At 37.7% G+C, this 22,415-nt stretch overlaps 1 protein-coding gene across 1 annotated transcript; it reads right to left on the bottom strand.

Moving 5' to 3' along the window:
- Positions 1-933: 933 nt before the first annotated feature.
- On the bottom strand, positions 934-19,064 carry LOC108320994 (protein VACUOLELESS1). The gene is made up of 15 exons (XM_017552607.2): positions 18,095-19,064; positions 16,857-17,147; positions 15,241-15,380; positions 14,999-15,104; positions 14,827-14,919; positions 13,759-13,848; positions 13,558-13,671; positions 13,277-13,384; positions 13,101-13,174; positions 5,547-5,601; positions 4,367-4,548; positions 3,900-4,029; positions 3,653-3,755; positions 3,229-3,326; positions 934-1,364 (listed from the first exon to the last, which is right to left on the bottom strand). Exons 1-15 carry the CDS (start codon positions 18,878-18,880, stop codon positions 1,203-1,205), a joined length of 2,532 nt encoding a protein of 843 aa, XP_017408096.1. The 5' UTR covers positions 18,881-19,064; the 3' UTR covers positions 934-1,202.
- Positions 19,065-22,415: the final 3,351 nt, after the last annotated feature.

The following is a 22,415-nucleotide window of genomic DNA, read 5'->3' as shown; positions in this document are numbered from 1 at the left end:
CTAACAATTTTATCCTTTTCTGCAACTTTTTGATTAAAACTTCCATATCACATATCCTCCTCCTTTGTTTGACAATTTCACCATCTCTTTCATCAATCTTTTTTTCATTACACCACTTGAAAAAGTTACAGTACATCCCTCTTGAAAATTCACCCTATTATTCACCAAATAAGCCACAAAAATTGGTTCTAACTCTACAATCTATGAATAAATAAATTCTAAATAAAGTGAAAAAGGTATTCATAAAATTTTGTAATGACGACATCCCCAAGATTATATGTCAACATTTTGTAGAGTTCTAACCACTTTACTTACAACAAAATCACCACATTTGCAATGAGGAATTATCACACCTCCCCTCCAACCACCATCATGTGAAGAATGCAAAATTCTTTCCAACCATGTATTAGAACAAGAAAAATAACCTTGGAAAGAAACCATTTATATATACCACAACCACTATGCTCAAAAAGGAAAGATGTTACACGTACCCTCACCGACCCTAACCCTTTTCTTTTACTCAATAACTTAAACTTTAAACATTTTCACCAAGTCAATTCACTTTATATTGTCACGCAATCATTAAATGCACAGGTCATTCAGTTTTGTCCATGATGAAAATTACACTATTATGATTTTAACACCATAAGTCAAAAGGACCATTTTAAACAGTTTTTAACAAAATATGGAACTTTATTGAACTTTTTTAAGAGATAAGACAACTTTGAACAAAAAACCCAAAACTAGAGACCAAAAGATGTATTAAACCTAGTAAAAATATTAAATTATTGTATCTATTTAAACATTTGAAATATAAGAAATTTTAAATGCATTTATTTAAAAGTAACATTTCTGGGGGTAAAACAGCTTTTGATTACTACTAAATATTTACGTGATTACGCGGTTCTGGAGATCTACCAATTGTCCCAATAGTCACACCAAAAATTAAATTAAATAAGAATTTGGCAATGGTTAGTACAATTACAAACTCAGCTGTGGCACTACTCTGGCAAATTGTACTATTTATTATCCAGGAATATAGAAGATAAACCACGTACAAGACATGAAAAAGAAAAAACTAAAGACAAACATCTGAGCACATTTACCTCTCACATTAACATATAAGATACACTATTTTTTTTTTCACAATATACACAATAAATATTCCAAAAGGACAGGAAAAGGAAGGAAGGTCCGAAAAATTAAGCACCTTGGAAAGACAACCGATCTCTAAGAGTATCAAATATTGATGAAGCTGCAGCATTTTGTGCAAAAGTCAATTTTAGCCGACCAAGTAATTCACCATCTTTTGCCTGTGATGCAGCATCTGCAGCTTCCTTTGCCATACCAATTCGAGCGTATGACTGTCCAAGATAAAGAAAAGTTATGACAAAATTAAACTAAAAGGGGAAAACACCTTTTATGGGTGACAAAGCACTAATTTCAGATAGAATGTCAGTTAGGATAATTTTTCCAATGAACACTTCTAGCATATGAAAATAAGAAAAAGGTGAAGTAAGCTTTTCCACTAACTAATACTAAAGTATTCACAAGTTAAGAATATACTTTTAAAAAATAACCAATATGAGAAACATTATACAAATCAGTTTATTCATAAGCTAATTTTAATAGTTTATTCCACTTTTTTTCAAATTCTTTTCTTTTAAAAGTGATTAAGAAGTTGTAAACAAACCAAAAGTCTCACTTCTGAGGTAAAAATCTCTAATTGTGCACAAAATTGTAAGAATGTACTCTAGACATATGATGCTACAGTTTCAACCTTACTCGAAGGGGACAACACAATGCTTGCAATGATATAAAAATTAGCTGTTGACTTGAACTCGACATTGAATTCAAGGCTACTCAATGGTTGTGTTATTGTTTCGGATAAATAGCCTTTACAGCATTTCTTAATCTCATCAATATCCGTGTTGCAACTTGAATTTCTATCATAGAGGATATCTTATCCCATGCCTGGTTGTACTTGTTTTCGAATAAAAAAATTACATAAAAATACTCACTTTCCCAAAAATATCATTATCTTTATTCAGTTCCTGCCTCATAGTAACAACAAAAAATAGTAGTATTGAGGTGATTATGATTAAAATAATTAGGATCATAGGAAGGGTAGGAATTTAGGCAATACTACTGAGATTTATATGAATGATCTCTGGATAACTTATTGAATATTTGGTCTCAAGCACAGATTGTAGGCTTTACTTACAGGAGACATGATGATTACTTGTGAAACCAGGGATGATTCAAGGAATTAAAATGAAAAAACTATGATAGAAAATGAAAATTGAAACTGACTTTGTTCTGGATTGTTTATTAGAATGTGCCATTTTTAGCCATAACTCAACCATAAAATCCTTCTCCTAAATTTCGTATTTTAATTTGATCATCTTTTAGTCTATTTGAGATCCCTAACTAAGGATTACGATGGATTAGGACAGGTATGGTAAAAGTTATCCACTATCCATCCCCCCAACAAGATTCACCCGTGATATCTCGCCTAAAAAATATCTGTTAAATTTGTTATACTTACAACCATTGATACTTTACTTTTATTTTTTTGTAAATTTTAAATAATATTATTTAAAAATAATTCTCTAAAATATAAATTCAAATAAAAATTTAATCTATAGTATAATCCAAATAAAAGTGCAGAATAAAGTTTAATAAAAAAAAAATTTAATTTAATAAGTCTAAATAAAAAACAATAATGTGAGTTCAATTTTAACAATTCTTTGATTGTTAATGTTTTAGTTACTTGATTCTCAACAAAAATATCCAAATAAAGATCAGGTATTACGTATCCGCAAACTCAGGCACCCGTTACGAAGCAGATAATTAAAATACATCTAACCCATTTAGTATCTATTGTGGATTTTTCAAGCAGGAATATGCGGAAAGTTTTTTGTCATCCCTATACACATTCTTTCATGCTCAGGACCAAACATCTCAAGCAATAGACTAGATATTTGGAAGTGAACTGAGAGCATAGCTCTCCTTATGCTCTCACACCTTCTTAGAATGAGTTTTTAAACCTTATTTAACCCTACAAATTCTGTTTGCAAAATGAGAATTATATTTCTAGTTGATGTGGAACCTCAAACAGTAACATTTCAACCTATTAATTCAAAAACCTCACAACGGCCCATGTTGTTGGATGTAAGTTAAGATGAAAAATAAAGAATTGTGTCGATTGAGACAAGCACAAAATACCTCAGCTCTTTCTCGAGGGTCTGCAAGTTTTGGGATATATTTAATGGCTTCTGCCTTTTCGTCTGCTTCAATGCATGCCTCCACAAATGGCCTAAAACCTATCGATACCAGAACATGTAGGTATTGAATGTTAGAGTAGTAATGAGTTAGTACAGAAGCCAGTATAGCTGAAATAAAGAAGTTCATTTCCTCTGCACTGAAATATAAAACAAGGAGTCAAAATGATTGATTTGCTGAACTATAACATAGCTGAAATAAAGAACTACTCTAACATTTCATTGACATCCAAAACTGTAAAGTATAATGCTGAACTCTTCATGGTGATGATAAACATCTGTATCTCACCCATTCATTGCAGATTTGCAGTCTAAATTTACCAATTCCCGACAAATTATAAAATCAAAATATCAGTCTAAAAACTTACCAATTGGAGGTTTCTTCTCCTTTGAAAATTTTTCTAGGGCAATCCAATCCTTGATTGTAGCCAAAGCAAAAACTTTAAGCCAATACCATCTCTTCTCAGACACCTGAAGAGAGCAACGAAAATTGTGACTCAAGAACTAATTTACAGAGATAGAAGGGTATTACAAGAGTTTGTATTTTAATATTTTTGGATTTTGTGCCAACAAATTATTAATGCAGATATGCACTAATTAATGTAATTTACCAACCTTAAATTCTGTTTTAACTTTCATTGCAGCTCGATGATTTCCCAAGACAATACAAGTACGGATTGTATCATTTATACTAGAATCCACAAAAATGGCCTGCTTTGTAGTAACTTCAAGTTCATGCTGAATTCTGCAGTAGCAAGAGTGTTATAATATTCCTCTTGATCGCATGAAATGAATATTTACTCAACCCATACCAGAGTCAAAAAACTTTTTTCAAGAAATATGTGAACAGCCCTTATATATATATATATATATATATATATATATATATATATATATATATATATATATATATATATATATATATATATATATATATATATATATATATATATATATATATATATATATATATAGATAGATAGATAGATAGATAGATAGATAGATTTATTATCACAACAAGCCTAACAAATAAAAGGCTAGATTATTTTTTAGTCCTAGTGATTTGAAAAAAATAGTCACACCTTAACAGTTTTGCATGCTCCTCAGCTGCCTTAGATTCAAAGATATGCTCCTTGGTTTCAGCAAAAAGACTTTGTGCCTTCTCAATAAGTTTTATTCGAGGACCATGAAGTGGAGATCCTTTGTTTGCCATAGGATTTTTCCCGAGTTCCCATGATTCTTTCCACAAAAGAAATGCCACATCCTACAAGGATTGACTTTAGACTAAATCCCAGAATTCAAATGAAAAGCATGTTGAGCATACAAGGATATATGGCAGACTTAATTAAATCCAAAATATCAGGCAAAACAATTATGATTATAAATTTCAGACGGATGCAATTATTAAATCATGCAAAAATTGCAAGGCAGAATCAATAGTAGACCAATGGCACGCTCAATGTAACAGGCAAATTTGGAGAGAAAAGGAAAAAGAAAACAATAAAATGCTGGGTAGTCAGAATATGTGGATAGACAAATAGTCAATTCCACACAAAAAGTCAGACAGAAATCACAATAACCATAACACCCATATGTTGTTCATGGTATATTTGAGGGTGAGTGATAGGTTTCTGGGCAATGAAACCTATCCAACTTCCTCACAAACACTCAACAGTAAGACACAGATAGAATGATTAGAACTTCTGTATTAACAAAAGAACAATTGTACATGTATGGTAACCTAATTGAGAGCCTAACCTCCCTCCACAGGCCAAAGTCCTGTCTGTACACAATGAATACAAAGAATACAAAGAATACAAAAAACTCCCTTCTAACAATGAATAGAACTCTATTTATACAATACCTCCCTTCCCGCCTTTCCTAGCTGCTAAAACAGTTAGGATATTAACCCTGTATTAACTCTTCCTTCTCCTCTCATACACTCTCCACTCCCTAACATTCCTATCAGTGAGGCTATAGGGGGAATAGAAAAGGATTAAAACATAATTTCTAATAAATCTTCTCCATTTTTATATTATTTTTTGCAATATAATAAAAGAATTTTACCATAAACCTAATATCCTCATCTTTTATTTACTTTTATAACATTATATAATTCTTAATTTAAAAATAAAAAAGTTGTCTTCTCCCTCCTTCCCTTTCCCTTCAAAACTACACATGTCAAATAGCAGATGTTGTCTCATGTACAGATTCAAAATTAGAAACTACACATGCAAATCATTGCAAAGAATGAAAACATACTTGAAGTTGCCCAGTTGATAAGAAAAAGTCCTTCAAAAATTCATGTTTATAAAACCTGAAATTGAGATGTGGTCATTAGTCCAGGATGGCATCCCCTTTTAACATTAATAATTCAAATAAGAACACAAGAACACAAGTATGCCAAAACAAAAACACAAACACTGATATAGCAAACACTGTTCATCTTCCTATTTTAAGTGCTGCATTTCCCCCTTCTCTGCCTTTTTTTCTTTATTAAATGTGTACCTCCCAACTATACTGATAGGAGGCTAAAGGTGTATGTGAGAAGAAACAGAAGAGAGAAGCAGTTAGTTAGTTAGTGGGTCAGTAGCCTAACTGTTTTATCAGTTAGGAAGGGGGATGTATCTGTTAGGAGGCCAAACTTGTATAAATAGCTAGAGAGGAGAAGGATAGGGACTTTTTGTCAATTCTTGTATCTGAATCAGACTTGTAGTCTGCTTGGGGGGAGATTAGGCTCCTACGTTCCTATATTCTTGTATTCTTTCTTGTTCTCTATTAATCAGAGGAGGTTATTCAGTATTATGGAGGATTCTGTGTGAGTTAAGGTGTGGGAAGCGTATAGGTTTCATTACTCGAGACCTATCATTTGGTCCGACCTGCCGGATCCAAACGAATTGGAGAAAACGCGAAGATGGAGAATGCGACGGAGGCAAGGCTTGAAGCCATTGAGATTACGATGGAGGGGATGAAGGCTGAATCGGCGGCGGTACGAAGGGACCTTCAACAAATAATGAAGATTTTGGGAACGCAAGGCCATCACGGTCCTCAGACGGAAGGGAGTTCAGACGATAGCTCCGTCAACGATAATCAGCATAGAGGACCCAGAGTGATTGGAGTGGGCGAAAATGGTGGAAAAGGGGGAGAACAGAAACCGTGGAGGAAGAGGGTAGAGTTACCGACCTTTGAAGGAGAGGAGCCACTCAGTTGGCTCAATCGGGCAGAAAGATTCTTTGACATACAGAAAATAACGGACGACGAAGAAAAGGTGGAACTCGCATATGTGAGCATGGAGGGGAGTGCGGCGTACTGGTTTACGTTTTGGAAAGAGAAGGCTCGAAATCGATCGTGGGATGGCCTGAAGGCGGCCATGATTAATCGCTTTGGGAAGGGATTCAGAGGCACGGTGTTCGAGCGATTGGCCAATCTACGGCAAGAAGGCACAGTGGAAGAATTTGTTCGGAGTTTCGAAACGTTGATGGGGCAGACGAAAGGGGTACCGGAGGAACAGGTGTTAGGGTATTTCTTGGCTGGGTTACGGGAAGACGTGAAGGGACAGGTGCGAATTCAGAATCCTTCTGAATTAATGGAAGCGATGAGGATAGCAAGGGATGTGGAAGATGCGGCGCTGCGAGTTCAAGGATGGCAAGCAAGTGGGTCTAAGACGAACCCATACGTTATGCGACCTATCGGGAATGTGACGCGAACGGAGCCGGTGAGAACTGCGACGACCCAAGTAGTGAAAACGGAGGGTGGAGGAGTCGCGAGAAGAGAGGGAGTGGCGTCGAACATGGTGACGAGAGGGAGCGTCGCGACGGCCGGTGACGGTCGAGCCAGGGCGGTCCGTAACTTGCCCTATCCTGAGTTCCTTAAGAGACGAGAAGAGGGTAGGTGTTATCGATGTGGAGGGCCCTTTGCCCCCGGCCACCGGTGCACCGAGAAGAGCCTCAGAGTGTTGCTATTGGCGGAGGACGAAGACGAAGGAGATACGGAGGTGATGGACGATACAGGGGAGAAGACGATGGAGTTATCGGCATTTTCTGCTGAGGGGTGGACCGGTCCGAGAACTTTGAAGCTGATGGGAACAATAGGCGAACGGAGGGTGGTGGTGTTGATCGATAGTGGCGCCAGTCACAATTACATCAGTCGGAAGGTGATGGAGGAATTGGGATTGACGGTGACGGACACTCCGGCATACTGCGTAAGCTTGGGTGATGGTCATCGGAGGGAGGCGCGTGGTCGGTGTGACAAGGTAACAGTGCAGTTGGGGGAAGTCGACGTGGAAGAAGATTTTTACGTCTTCGATTTAGGAGGGGTGGACGTAATCTTGGGAGTTGCATGGCTGGCCACATTAGGAGAAGTAAGTAGTAATTGGGGTAACATGACGATGATTTACAAGGTGGGGATAGGAAGATATGCATTAAGGGTGACCCATCCCTATCGAGACAGCTGGTAAAGGCGGAGTCACTGTTAAAAGTGGTGGATGCAGAAGCGGGGGCCATGGTGTGGAGTTTAAGTAGAGTGGAGGCAGATGATAGTAGTGAGTGGGGAACAGATTTGACCGTGGGACAGAGGGCAGAGTTAGTGACTCTGCTGCAGACCCACTCACACTTATTTCGAGGTTTGCATGGCTTACCTCCGACATGTGTCCAACAGCACCGTATCCAGCTCAAGGAGGGCCATAACTCTATAAATGTAAGGCCTTACAGGTATCCTCACCTCCTCAAAAGTGAAATTGAAAAGCAAGTTGAAGAAATGTTGAGAGCTGGAATCATCCGTCCCAGTACAAGTCCATTTTCGAGCCCAGTTATATTAGTGAAAAAAAAAGATGGAAGTTGGCGTTTTTGTGTGGATTATAGGGCGTTAAACAAGGCGACCATACCGGATAAATTCCCCATACCAGTGATAGAGGAATTATTGGATGAACTCACGGGTGCCAGGTACTTTTCTAAGATTGATCTCAAGTCCGGGTATCACCAGATACGTATGGAGGAAGAAGACGTGGCTAAAACTGCATTTCGCACCCACCAAGGACATTATGAGTTTCTCGTGATGCCCTTTGGCCTCATGAATGCCCCGGCAACTTTCCAAAGTACCATGAACAACTTATTGCGGCCCTATTTGAGGAAATGGGTTTTAGTATTTTTTGATGATATCCTCATTTACAGCCCCAGCTGGGAGGATCATCTGAAGCAGCTGAATCTGGTGATGCAAACGCTGGTACGGGATGGATGGGTGGCAAATCAAAAGAAGTGTGAGTTCGGAAGAAGAAAAATTCGTTACCTGGGCCATCAAATTTCAGAAAGAGGGGTGGAGATGGATGATGAGAAGGTAAAGGCCGTAAGAGAGTGGGAAGAACCCAGAAATTTGAAGGCATTGAGAGGGTTTTTGGGGTTAACCGGATATTACAGGAGGTTTGTGGAGGGGTATGGCAAATTGGCCAAACCATTGACTGACCTATTGAAGAAAGGCAAATTTGAATGGAACGAAGGGGCGAGAGAAGCGATGAAGCAGCTGAAAAATGCGATGACTGCTGCACCTGTTTTGACTCTACCAGATTTTTCCCAAGATTTTCATATTGAGTGTGACGCGTCGGGAAGAGGAGTTGGGGTTGTGCTGACTCAAAATAAGAAGCCAATTGCGTTTTACAGCAAGGCTTTATCCAAGGGAAACCTCAGCAAATCCATTTATGAGAAGGAGTTGATGGCCTTGGTCTTGGCCATTCAACATTGGAGGCCGTATTTGGTCGGGCGGAGGTTCACGGTGCATACAGATCAAAGAAGTTTGAAATATTTGATGGAGCAAAGGATCACTACACAGAGTCAGCAAAATTGGATGGCAAAATTGATGGGGTATGATTTTGAGGTGGTATATAAAAGAGGAAGCACAAACAGGGCAGCTGATGCCCTTTCGAGGAAGAATGAAGGAGAACTGGAGGGGAAAGAGTTAAGGGCGATATCCAGGCTTTTTTGGCCAGATTTTGAAGAGGTTGTCAAAGAAGTAGAGGAGGATGCAGAGTTACAAAAAGTGATTGCTGACTTGAAACGGGATCCCAATTCACATGTGCCATATACGTTGGAAAATGAACGATTACATTACAAGGGTCGATTGGTACTGTCGGCCAAGTCAGTTTGGATTCCAAAATTGCTGGGTGAGTTTCATGTAACAAAAATGGGGGGACACTCGGGAATTTATAGGACTTATAGAAGGATAGCTCAGTCACTGTATTGGATGGGCATGAAGAAGATGATAACAGAGTTTGTAACCAGCTGTGTGGTGTGTCAGCAGCATAAGTATCAAACATCATCACCACAAGGGTTGCTGCAACCCTTACCCATTCCTCAGGCAATATGGGAAGAGATCAGCTTGGATTTTATTGTGAGACTGCCTAAGTCACAAGGATATGATGCAATCATGGTGGTCGTAGATAGATTGAGCAAGTACGCTCATTTCATGGCACTAAAACACCCATATTCAGTAAAGACCGTGGCGGATGTGTTTACCAAAGAGGTTGTAAGATTGCATGGGATACCAGCTTCTATGGTGAGTGACCGAGACCCTTTATTTCTGAGTATTTTTTGGAGAGAGTTGTTTAAAAAACAAGGGACACAGCTCAAGATGAGCACAGCATATCATCCGGAAACGGATGGGCAGACAGAGGTTGTGAATCGCATAGTGGAGGGATATTTGCGTTGTTTTTGTTCTGAACAGCCCAAGAGTTGGTATTTGATGTTGCCTTGGGCAGAGTTTTGGTACAATACGAGTTATCAGGGGGCAGCCAGGTGTACCCCATTTGAGATAGTGTATGGCAGGCCTCCTCCTTCTTTCAGCCGTTTCATTCCAGGAGAAACTCCAGTTGAAGCAGTAGCTCAAGATTTGATGACCAGAGATGAGGCTCTCAAGCAGCTAAAATACCATTTGAGTCGTGCTCAAGATTTGATGGCACAGCAAGCGAATAAAAAGAGAAGGGAAGTTGATATAAAAGTGGGAGATTGGGTCTATCTAAAAATCAGGCCACACCGACAGCTTTCAATGCCAACCAGGTTGCATCCCAAACTTTCTGCACGGTATTTTGGGCCGTTCAAGGTACTGCAGCAGGTGGGAAATGTAGCGTTTAGATTGGAATTACCTGAGTCAGCAAAGATACATTCGGTGTTTCACGCATCACAATTAAAGAAGGCAGTGGGGGATCGAAAAGTAGAAAAGGCTCTACCCGAAGAGTTGCAAGCAGAGGGACCTGCTTTTTGGCCAGCAAAAATTCTGCAACAGAGGCAGATACAGCAGGAGGGGGAGTCAATTCAGCAAGTATTAATAGAATGGCAGACTGGAGGTGAAGAAGGAGCAACTTGGGAAGATTTAGCCACAATCAAAGATCAGTTTCCAGACTTCAACCTTGAGGACAAGGTTGAAAGTGGGGGGGGGGGAGTAATGATAGGAGGCTAAAGGTGTATGTGAGAAGAAACAGAAGAGAGAAGCAGTTAGTTAGTTAGTGGGTCAGTAGCCTAACTGTTTTATCAGTTAGGAAGGGGGATGTATCTGTTAGGAGGCCAAACTTGTATAAATAGCTAGAGAGGAGAAGGATAGGGACTTTTTGTCAATTCTTGTATCTGAATCAGACTTGTAGTCTGCTTGGGGGGAGATTAGGCTCCTACGTTCCTATATTCTTGTATTCTTTCTTGTTCTCTATTAATCAGAGGAGGTTATTCAGTATTATGGAGGATTCTGTGTGAGTTAAGGTGTGGGAAGCGTATAGGTTTCATTACTCGAGACCTATCATATACCCTTTAAGACATAGTTATTAATGAATGGGTGATATGTTTTAGGCGATTGAATAGGCAAAAACTAGGATAGTAGCAAGAAGAGATTAAAAATCAGGAAATTGTAGAATTACAATAGAGAAATATGTATCTTTTGTTGATCAATATTAATAAAAAAAGGATGCTTCTTCACAGCAGTTAACAAGGATAGTAGTAGCAAGAAGAGATTAAAGATCAGGAAATTAGAGAATTACAATAGAGAAATATTTATATGTTATTGATTAATATTAATAAGAAAAGGAGGATGCTCCTTCACTGCAGTTACTAATTCTCAACTGAGTCCACAAATCCAACTCAGTTTGAGAATATTTTAGCATCCTAACATACAATACATCTTCCTATTTAACTCCAATTCTAACTGCCTTGCGACTGGATTCCTAACTACCGCAAATGTCATCCAACTGTTTATTTGTTTTCATTTGTTCTTTTGCACATACATAGGCTTTCCACGCCCTCTTCCTGAAGTTGAGGTCCCAGCACACATTGATTACTTCAAACCATGTGGCTTTGGTTTTGATCATCTTAAGAGGATATATGTTTAGGCTAAAAGGCATGAATATTAAATATACAAAGGTTCATATAAGTTATTAAAGATAACCATCATAATTAACCTATTTTCCTTTTTCTAAATACATGTTCTCAACAGACACGGTTGCACTGAATATTTCAAATCATGTATTTTAAGTTATGCTTAACGATCAGGAACCATTACACCTAGGCAAAAAATATGAACAGCTACTAACATCCTGACATAACATTGACCCTTAGAGCACCCTTGGGGTTACTTGTCCCTAAAGAAGCAAAATGAACATTGAAGTGTACTGCAGGACCACAAGAGCCACTAAAAAGTAGCCAGTGATGCATGGCAACTAGTAATGGTTGTGGCAAGACTATTTTTAGCTATGCCTATGGTCTCAGAGTCAATCCCATGCCCAAGCACAGAAGGACAGCTGTGTTAAACCCTCAACATTCAACTTAATACCAATCAAAACTCAAAACGTGGACAAAGATGGTCACTTTAAGGCCAATGAGCAAAGTAGATTGCATGATTTTTAGTTCTATTAGAAGGGCTAGAGAAAAGCCAAAACCAATACTGGCGAAAATTACTAAAATGGAATTCTGGTAGTGTAATCATATGGCTGATCTCACCTAGCAGGATAAAAGCTAGTGTTGTTCTATTCTAATTGAACATATCAATCCCACCACCACATACAAGAGGATTTGGGATCAGTGTGAGTTTCAACAACAACATAGGGTCCAACCTGAATGTCACTTCATCTTTTGGCAGTCCCCTACAAACATCACAACTTTTTGTAAAAATATAACAGAATGCAAACATGTAAAAGTGACAGTGGGCTGCATAGCAGCCTTTTATGAAGTAGATGCACACTTCATCAGTATGGATGCGAAGTGATGATAATAAGATCTCCAAGGAATTACAAAATAAGACAATTGCCTCAAACTTTAGATGACAGTAGAAATGCTTTGTGACCATAAAAGAAAGACTGAGGCAGGTGATTTAGAGCAAACAAAACATTTTGAGAATTTTTTGTGTAACATGTAAGCAAACTTGGACAGAAGTACAAAGGTTACACTGTAAATAAAGAATGTGACAAGATTGTCATCATTAACAGTTAACAGAATTTCCAAGAGTCTGTTGGTAGAATTCAACTTAAAATGTAGTATTCATTTACTATGTTCCACATTGGCTACAAATTTCATCAAATATTCCTTATAAAACTTGGGCAATCACTCTCCCTTGAGCAAGTTTTTGGAAGTTTGCTAAGTCTATTCCTAAAATTAGATCAGGCTTTTGGAGTGAGTTACGCTTGGTTTGTTATCATAATGCAATAACATATAGTTTGTCATTACATTAAAAAAACTTCTGTAAGCATCTTATTTTCTTTATTTGGTTAGGAATTAGCTATGGCCTTAATATTATATAACCTGGAGGATCCACACTGTCTTGCCTTCTGGAATATGGTTCAAGGTCACATACCGTGCATAAGTTACAAATAAGTCGCGTGCCAAAGGTCGGGCCTGTATAGTGCCAAAGAACTCCAATGGCTGCCTCTGCATCATGCATAGAAGAATCAGGCATTGGAAATAAACTCATGTTACTTCATACTCATCATACAATAGACTATAAAATATTAAGAATTCATGAACCAAAACCTTTTGCCATATATGTAAAAGTACAAGATAAACAAGATCTGTATCCCCACATTCAGTCCCCTTCATCAAGGCTATATCTTCTTCACCAATGCTTAACAGGAGAGGAACCTGAACATAATAATTAATGAGTACAATAATAAAATAGCCTTGGATAAAACATGGTAGACAGGAGATACAAGCCAACAAAATGGGTTGAAAGATGCCTGGGAGGTGAGGTGTGAAGATTAATAAGCCAATAATTTCAACATGTATCTATAAATACAAGAGAATCAGAATAGCACCTGTTTTGATGATCGAGGCTCGTGTTCAACAAGTAAGGCAGCTAACTTTCGTCTGCCACTTTTGTCTGCATGAGCCGCAACAGCTGCATAGGATATGCCTTTGCACAGTTTTAACTGAGTAAAGAAAACAGAAATTTCAATAATTAGTGCAAAAAAATAAATAGAATGATCAAACAGTGTTTGAAGTTGGGGGAGGATAACCTTATCGAGCAGAATCTCCAAAAGAGCTGCATCAGGAATTGCCAATGAAGCAGTTATCTTTGAGCATGCCCAGTGCATTATCACCACCTCCTACACAAACGCAGTTGCCAAAATATCAAACTCACATGTATACTTAAAGAAGACTGCTAATGTGCTGATGATATTAATGGCAAGAGGGAGAGAGGAAGAGAATAAAGCAATCTATTTAGTTGCTGCAGTTGTTAGATCCACATATTATTTTCACACAAGTTCAGTTGTACTCCTATACTAAACACATGCTTGTAAAGTAGAGTAGTGACTATCATACCACTGAGAATGTTCCACCCAGCGCCCACCCATAACATGTGATTGAAAATGACAACATGGTTATTTTATATGCTTTGGACAAATATACATATGGTTAACTTTTTCTCACAAAGGTTTAGGGGCAAAAAAAAGTGATTATATATAACTGTCAGATTTGTGCTTGTAGCAGCACTAACAGTTACATGTCTCACAAGTGGTTAACTGCATCATGAGGTTATTTAAACTTTGAAATGTCCAATGGTAGTTAATTTTATGTGACAAGTGGTTAAGAGTGAATGTGATTGAGTACAATTATCAATACTTGTTGCAGTAATGCTAAAAAATATGCCTCACGAATGATTAATACTGTCATGGAGTTATTGAAATGTCTAATGGTAATTAATTTAGGTTAGTTCAGTGTTCAGGTTCATTAGTTAGTTCCAGGTTCAGTTATAGGGAAATCAGGGTCTGTGTCTTCATATGCACCCCTCCACTCAAGGTAGTGGACCTCATCCTCTATCCAATTGTGTATAATGTAGAAAGGAGGTTCCACATAGGTAGCATAGAGAACAATTTGGAGAGTGCAGTAGAAGAGGTTGTTATGAAAGAGAGGTGGCACTGACGGACTGGACATTTGGCAGCACAAAAGGGATAGTGAATATGAAGAGAATGGAGGGATGTAAGGAGCTATTGGATGGATCATAAGGAAAATCAGAATGGCTGCACAGCCAACAAACAAAATGCCAAACTATACAGTCATTCATACAATACACACAAACTTACTTGATTCATTCCAAGATATTCTGATATTTTCAGTGCAAGCAGATGTTGGTGAGCATTAATCAGGCGACCAATCAGAACAGATGGTGTAAGCAACTGATGGCAATAAGCTAATTCAGTACAGTGTCAATACAGGCAATTTCAGCACTGAGATAGACATGTAAGCCTTAAAAACCTTGTATTGCTGAATACTAAGAGGAATGCCAATCTCAGGGCTGCGTACTGCATTCAAGACCCGCAGAATTTTACACATCTCTTGGATACGATCACGTTGAAAATTGCTGCCAAAGTCAACTGGATATCATTACCGAGAGCAAATATCAGAAAATGTGTGTCCCTCTTTAGTCTTGAGACATTCACTATCGACAACAAAACATTTTTCAATAAATATCACCAGTATATCCAGATCAAACTCACCTACAAAAGGCCTGCCCATAACTGGCTGCCCTTAAGAGAGTTAGCTGGCGTGAAATGTCAAATTCATGACCTGCGGCATCAACACAAGCTTCAACTGCCTCAGGAAGAGAGGATCTTATCAATCTCAAATTTTCATCAGCCTGGGGAATGACAATAAAATCAGAATCTCATTTATAAGAATGAAAAGTTTGATGATTGCATAATCAAAATCCAAATGAGCCTCACACATCAAATAAGATCCAAATATGGTAAGGTCTTTTTTATTGATTTTAATACCAAAAACAAGTCATAAATCATCCACAAAAATTGGCATCAACACAAGCTTCAACTGCCTCAGGAAGAGAGGATCTTATCAATCTCAAATTTTCATCAGCCTGGGGAATGACAATAAAATCAGAATCTCATTTATAAGAATGAAAAGTTTGATGATTGCATAATTAAAATCCAAATGAGCCTCACACATCAAATAAGATCCAAATATGGTAAGGTCTTTTTTATTGATTTTAATACCAAAAACAAGTCATAAATCATCCACAAAAATTCTTATTTATTTGATCCACCAGTTTCCTTTTTGTTGTATTAAATTATAAAAAACAAATAAATGAAGCAGATTCAGTGAGCCAAGTTTACCCACCATTTCCATTACGGGAAAAAGTAGGCATTCTTCTCTTCCTTCAAAATGAAGTAAAGTAAGTGTATATTTTGTTATCAATAAAAAGCAATGCTCGACATTTTCAACTAATGATTTAAAATATACTGGGTTAATATAGAAAGCTGTAAAAGCCTAAAATATTAACAATAAGACATATTTGAGCATTCAATTTAGTTGTTTACTAAAAACACTAAAATAAAATCAAAATCAGTTAGCTATGTTACAGACTTTCCACAAATAGAACAGCATCAGAGTGCTCAACAGAGAAGAAACTAGTGAATCTATATATTTAAATAAAAGGCTACACCAAAACAGTTAACACAGATAGATTCTTGGTAAGAATTAGCCTACCAATCTATGGATCAAAGCAAATCTAGTAGCTCCTAACTACAACAGACAAGCAGAGCAATCCTATTAAAAGAAGAAAAACCAGTCAGATTCATTTCTAAAGATTCAAAATTAACTTCCTTTTCAAATTCTTCATAACATTTTTCAAACAAAAACCAAAAAAATTTAAACTAATTCTCATTATCTGGCACTTAGCAGTGACTAAATATCTGAATTTAATAAATGGCAGTGATTGAATTCAGTTATTTAAGACACAATCAAATATGGCAATGGGTCAATCCTTGAAGATATAGGATACACTGAATTTAAGGTGCACGTTCAAAAAATTCAAATGAAGAGTGTATATTTGTGTGTGAATTGTATATTACATACTTTCAGAAAACATGTACCCAAACCATATCAGATATTTTAATATTTATTTTTTGAAATAAAAGGATAATGGATACAGATAGGAAACATATCTTTCATGTATCAGTATAGGAGGCAAAAATTTGTATATCGGTGCATCAGAGATTGACAATTTAACATATATTCTACGTAGAATAAAAAGCTATAGAAATCTAGAATGATGATCAGCCTAGAAAAACTAAAATAATTGCAGAAATAACCTCTCTACCTTGGCACTTCGCCTATCAAAATGATCCAGGGCATCATATAATAAAGCAGCAGGGGATGTACTTCCAATTGTGAATATTGAAACAGTGGAATCAGGCACCCGCTGTAGAAATTCCATACTAGTGTTGGACAATATCCTCACTCCATCACACTCGGGTATAAGAATTATTGGTTCATCATAAAGGTAGTGAACTGGCTCTCCATCAGGACCCATCATTAAAAGCATATCATCCCAGTACAACAGCACAGCATCCATTCCACACCAAGCAATCTGTTCTGGAGGAAGGGCTGACTGCATGCACACAAGCAATTAGTGTTAAGGGTGCCATGGAAACTACCAATCCAAACGTAATGAGAATGACAGGATAAAATGGTTTATACATACACAAAACACACATAGCAAATGGAGTAGAAAATTCATGACAGAGAAATTATATACACATGGCTAAGTATTAGATACATCCCTTTTTGTTTTAAACAGGACATGCCAGTGGCAATAAAATATAATTTACAAAATAACATCGGTTTGCAATAAAATTTACAAAATAACGAATTAAAGTGATGACACAACACAAAATTCAAACTTCCACTACACACATACAAACAACAAATTCTTAAGCATTATGACTTTCTATATTCTACAAATTTGAACATACACAAATACAACAATTTTAATACATAAAAGCTCAACAATCTGCATATATACAAACACAAGAATTTGCATATATACAAACACAAGAATTTGCACATAGAGACACAAGTAGAATCTACAAATAGTGTGTCAATGTCTATATGTATATGCAGTCACCACTCACCAATGCAGTTTCATCACGATTGTTGGCATAACGAGAAAGTTACAGACAACTGTGCTATGAAGTCATGGAGACAGAGACTAAAATATCCTTGACATTATGGCCAAACTCATGGTCATGGATTCTTTTCTAAAACCATCATCATGTTCCACAAACTACATGAACGCCTCCCAAACACATCAAACGTAGCATGCATGAACAAACACACTTGTTCTGACACTTCTTTCTTTTTGTTAAGCATTCTTAAACAGTACAAAAGTCATGAGCAAGAATATGGGTTACTAGCATTTCTCTAACACTCATTTCAACTTCAACACCACAAACAATCCTAGTCTCATACCAACCCATAACAACACACGCAATTATCCTAACAACAGACACGACGATTTCAATTTCAATTTATCCAAAGCATGAATCCAAAACCCACCTCGCACTCCCTCTCAATGATAACGCCAGTCAAGTCCGAAGTAGTCACCAAAAGCCTCCCGTCATGCGTAAATGACGCGAGCCACTTGCCGTCGCGTGAAACCACCATCTTCTGCAGCGGTCCACGCAGAACTCCCTCCCCGAGCCTCTGCACGCCATCCTCCTCCACAGCAAGTACCACAGCATCATCCACACCTAGCAAAACTTCAACATTCCCCGAAACCGTATACTGCGGCTCGATCACCGCCATACAATGAGGTATCTCATCGATCAGGGGATCCGCGAGCTTCACCGCCCTTGGGTTCTTGAAATCCGCGATGCAGAAAAGTTGGTTCGCCTCGGTGATGCAAACCAAGCCGTTCCCCCAAAACGCGCAATCCGCAACGTTGTCCTCGAAGCACTCTTTTCCTAGAGAGAGGTTAGGTTCGATCAAGTTCGCGTGGACGTCATAGCGGTAGACAGTGCCGTCCTGGACGACGCAGAGGAGCGTCTGATCGTCGGTCCAGGACATTCCAATGAGGCGGCCGCCGGAGTGGCGCCAGACGGCGTCGGCGAGGATGCGGCCGGAGGAAGAGAAGAGGCGAAGCTTGCGGAGGGCGGACTCGGCGTGTAGCTGGACGATCTTGGAGTCGTCGCGGATGACGGCGACCGGGCCGCCGAAGGGCGCAACGGCGACCTTGGTGCGGGCGAGGTCGACGTGCTTCCACGGCATAGGGTAGAGCTCGGGCTTGCGGTAGTAGCGGTTGTAGAGGAGCTGCCACTCCGCAGCGACGGAGACATTGGCCATTGAAAGAGTGGGAGAAAGAGGGCAATGCAATTGATAAGGTTAGGGTTTGGGATTGAATCAGAGATTGAACATTGATCGATCGCACTGTAGCAGCGGTTCAGGGGAATTGGGAAGAGGAAAGTCGTATACTTTCTTCATAATTTCTTAGTTAAGTGTTAATAGTGTGTAATGGGACATTTCTTGAAAGGCACTGGCCATAGCAAGTGAAATAGAGAAAAAATAATCATTTAAATAAATAAAAATACAAAAATATGTTACTCAAATCATTATAATTAAAAAGGAGTACATTTTTTTCTTCGTTTATTTTCTTAATGGAAAAAAAAGAAAAGGAATATAACCTTTTTACTTATTTAAAAATAAATGTAATGAAAAATTAAGGTTTAATATATCATTTGATCTCTATTTTTGAAGGTTTGGTTAAAAGTGATTCTATCTTTTAAAAAGGTTCGTTAAGGCCCATATTTTATTAAAAAATGTTGAATATGGTCATTTTCACTCACGTCTTTAAAAACAAAACGGAGCAAATGCCACCATGGCCAAACTTGAGTGACCTGTGCAATTTGATGAATACGTGACAATGTGAAGTGAATTTAAAATGTTCAATGTGGTCCCAAAATGGATATCAACACATGTAACATCTCTGTCATAATATACTAACACAAGTGTTTGTTATGACTACATAATTAAAGTGCACCTAAAAAGTACATAATAAAACTTGATCACATGACAACCAAAGTACATAAGTAAAATACTTCATCAAAATACAACTGCAGCAACATAGTACATAGTTCAGGAGTTTTGTTTAAGTTCAAAATACATCCAAAGTTTTGTAATTGACATCTAAACTTTTCTTCTGATATCTAACTTCTTCCTTATGATTGGTAGAGTTTAATGTGGAATTGACTCCTGAGTAGGTTGTGGTGGTTGTGGGGATTGGGGACATGTTTGTTGTGAGGCTAAGGGACATGTTAGTTGTGTGATGTTTGGACGTAAGGGGCAGTTCTTTCTGTTGTCTCCCAATTGATGGCAAATGGTACATTTCTTTCTATGGCCACCAACACGCATTTGGGTGGCATCCTTTGTTAACTCCCACGCCTCTAACTTTCTTTTTTTCTTTGGCCTCCCAGGCAACTTTCGCATAATTAGTGGCAAGACATCAACATAGCTTGTTCTTTCCCATAGCAACTGCCCATTGATAAGATAAATCATAGACGCATATGTCTCTTCATATGTGGATCTTGTGAACCAAGATGGTATAAAATTTTGTGGGTCTTCATTTGAGTAGTTCATTGTTGCAATTGCATGACAACACGGGATGCCACTTATCATCCACTTCCTGCAGCTACAGTGTTGACTCTCAAGGTTCACTATGAACTTGTTTGCCATTACTACAGTGTGTCTAACCTCAAACACCTTTCGTCCATATCAGCTGACAAAAACAAAGCACATTCCAATAAATTAACAATGGACATCAACATAAATCAGATTGGATATAAATATAAATAACAATTTTACCTTGGGATCCAATATCTAGACAAATTTGATTCCTTCATAAGCATGTTCTTTATCTTTAGGCAGATATCGAAATCCATATATACGTCCTTGCTTCTGTTGGTGGCCTAACGTTTCATTAGATAAAGTCTTATCTCCTCCAGCATTGTGATAATTGGTTTTCCTCTGGCAAGCACAATAACACTGTTGAAAGCTTCACAAATATTGTTGTCAAGGGAATCACATACAGCGGTGTTATGAATCGAGACCTTGACCAATACCTGTTATGAACATAAATGTGGAAAATGAGCAACCATACAAAATTGTTTCAAATGTGCATGTTATTGACAAATTGTACCTAGGGGGGATGACTATTAAGTATTTATATGCTTTTACGTTAACCTCTTTTATATGTAGCATTTCTCTCTCACGTGCCTAGGGGTACGTGCTAGTGGCAGCCCTCCACATCAAACTCCTCAAAATCTGATCAAGAAACCTCTTTCTAAAATTTGCGTAGAGGTGCCTCATGCAGAATCTTTGGTCTGCCTTAGGCAAAAGTTCCTAGACAATTGGCATCAACCCCTGTCCACATGAATAAATACATGAAGGTTTAATACATCATTTACAGTGAGTTAAATGTATATAATAATGTAAGGAATAGATGTACCTTCTTTTGGTCAAACATCCACGTGCACCTAGCACACACTTCATTTCCTCCAAGGTCTTCTATCAATAATTGCAAAAATCAACCACATGTCTCTTTGTTCTCTACTTCAATTACCGCATATGCAAGGGGCAACATTTGGTCATTTGGGTCCCTTCCAATTGCAATGAGCAGCTCTCCCTTATACTGCCCTTTCAAAAAACATCCATCTAAACAGATAATTGGCCTACAACTGACAAAGTTGTCCTTACAACCTTTCAAGAAAACATAAAATCTTTTAAAAACTGCTTCACCATCATCACTGTAAACCCTCATTTGGTCCTCATTTTTGTTCGGTTTCAATTAGGTCCATAAACTTGTAAAATTGAGCCAATTAAGCCCTATCCGTTAAGTTTTCACTAACGCCGTTTACAATTGTTGACGTGGTGAACGCTGATGTAAAAATATTTTATTATATAGAATTTTTTTTAAAATTAAGAGGTTTTGATGTGGCAAAATTTATTCCTAATTGAACCCAGGAAAACCAGGTTGGAATAGTTCCTCCATACCTATTAATCTTTATCAAGAAAGAAAGAAAGAAAATAGAGAAACAATGGAAAAGCGAAAAGGAAAACAATAAGACAACCTCTAAAACTGGGAAGAGGAGATACAAAAGAAACATGAAAGCAACACTTAAAAGCTTTGAACAAAATCCCTCAATATTTGTAGGCAAGTGCACGAAGGGATTGTTGTTTAAGAAGGACGAAAATTAAAAAAGGAGATACGCATTGTTGCAGACCATTTATTACTGATTGGAGATTCACTTGTGCATGTTCTTGGATGTAAACTTAGTAACTTGGAGAAAAAAACTCTACAAAAGGTAATTATAGAATAAAATAATTCATACTTTAATCATTGAATTTTATTTCCTTAATACCTCTTGTTTCTCCTTGTGAAGAAAGCATTGAAAAGGAACCAAACAAACCAGACATTCGCTCCAAGGTTGCCTTCAATGTTTAACTTTTCAAAGACTATGGAAACAGAAGCAAATAAGTCAAGAAAATATGTAAGAATATCCAAATTTATTCTGCAACTGCTCAAGGGAAAAACATATAAAGTAAGAATATATGTAAATGACCAGCTAAAGCAAATAAAATGAGAAGCAATGAAAAATTACCTTCACACAGAAGTCGTTAATATCTAACAACAACAACTTTGATTCAAAGTAATGAGCCAAGCAAACACCACCAAACCACCATATGCGTCTTTGAAGTCAGTAATATCTAACAAAACTTAACAAGCTTACATCTTAAAACACCGTCGAAGAGGTAAATCAAGTGTTAATTAAGTCGAGTAAGCCGTGAAGAAGGAGGTGGCTCCGGTCAACAACTGATTGCACCT

This window comes from Vigna angularis, chromosome 7 (genome assembly GCF_016808095.1).
Source record: "Vigna angularis cultivar LongXiaoDou No.4 chromosome 7, ASM1680809v1, whole genome shotgun sequence".
NCBI lineage: Eukaryota > Viridiplantae > Streptophyta > Magnoliopsida > Fabales > Fabaceae > Vigna > Vigna angularis.
This window is presented reverse-complemented; position numbering and strand designations above follow the sequence as displayed.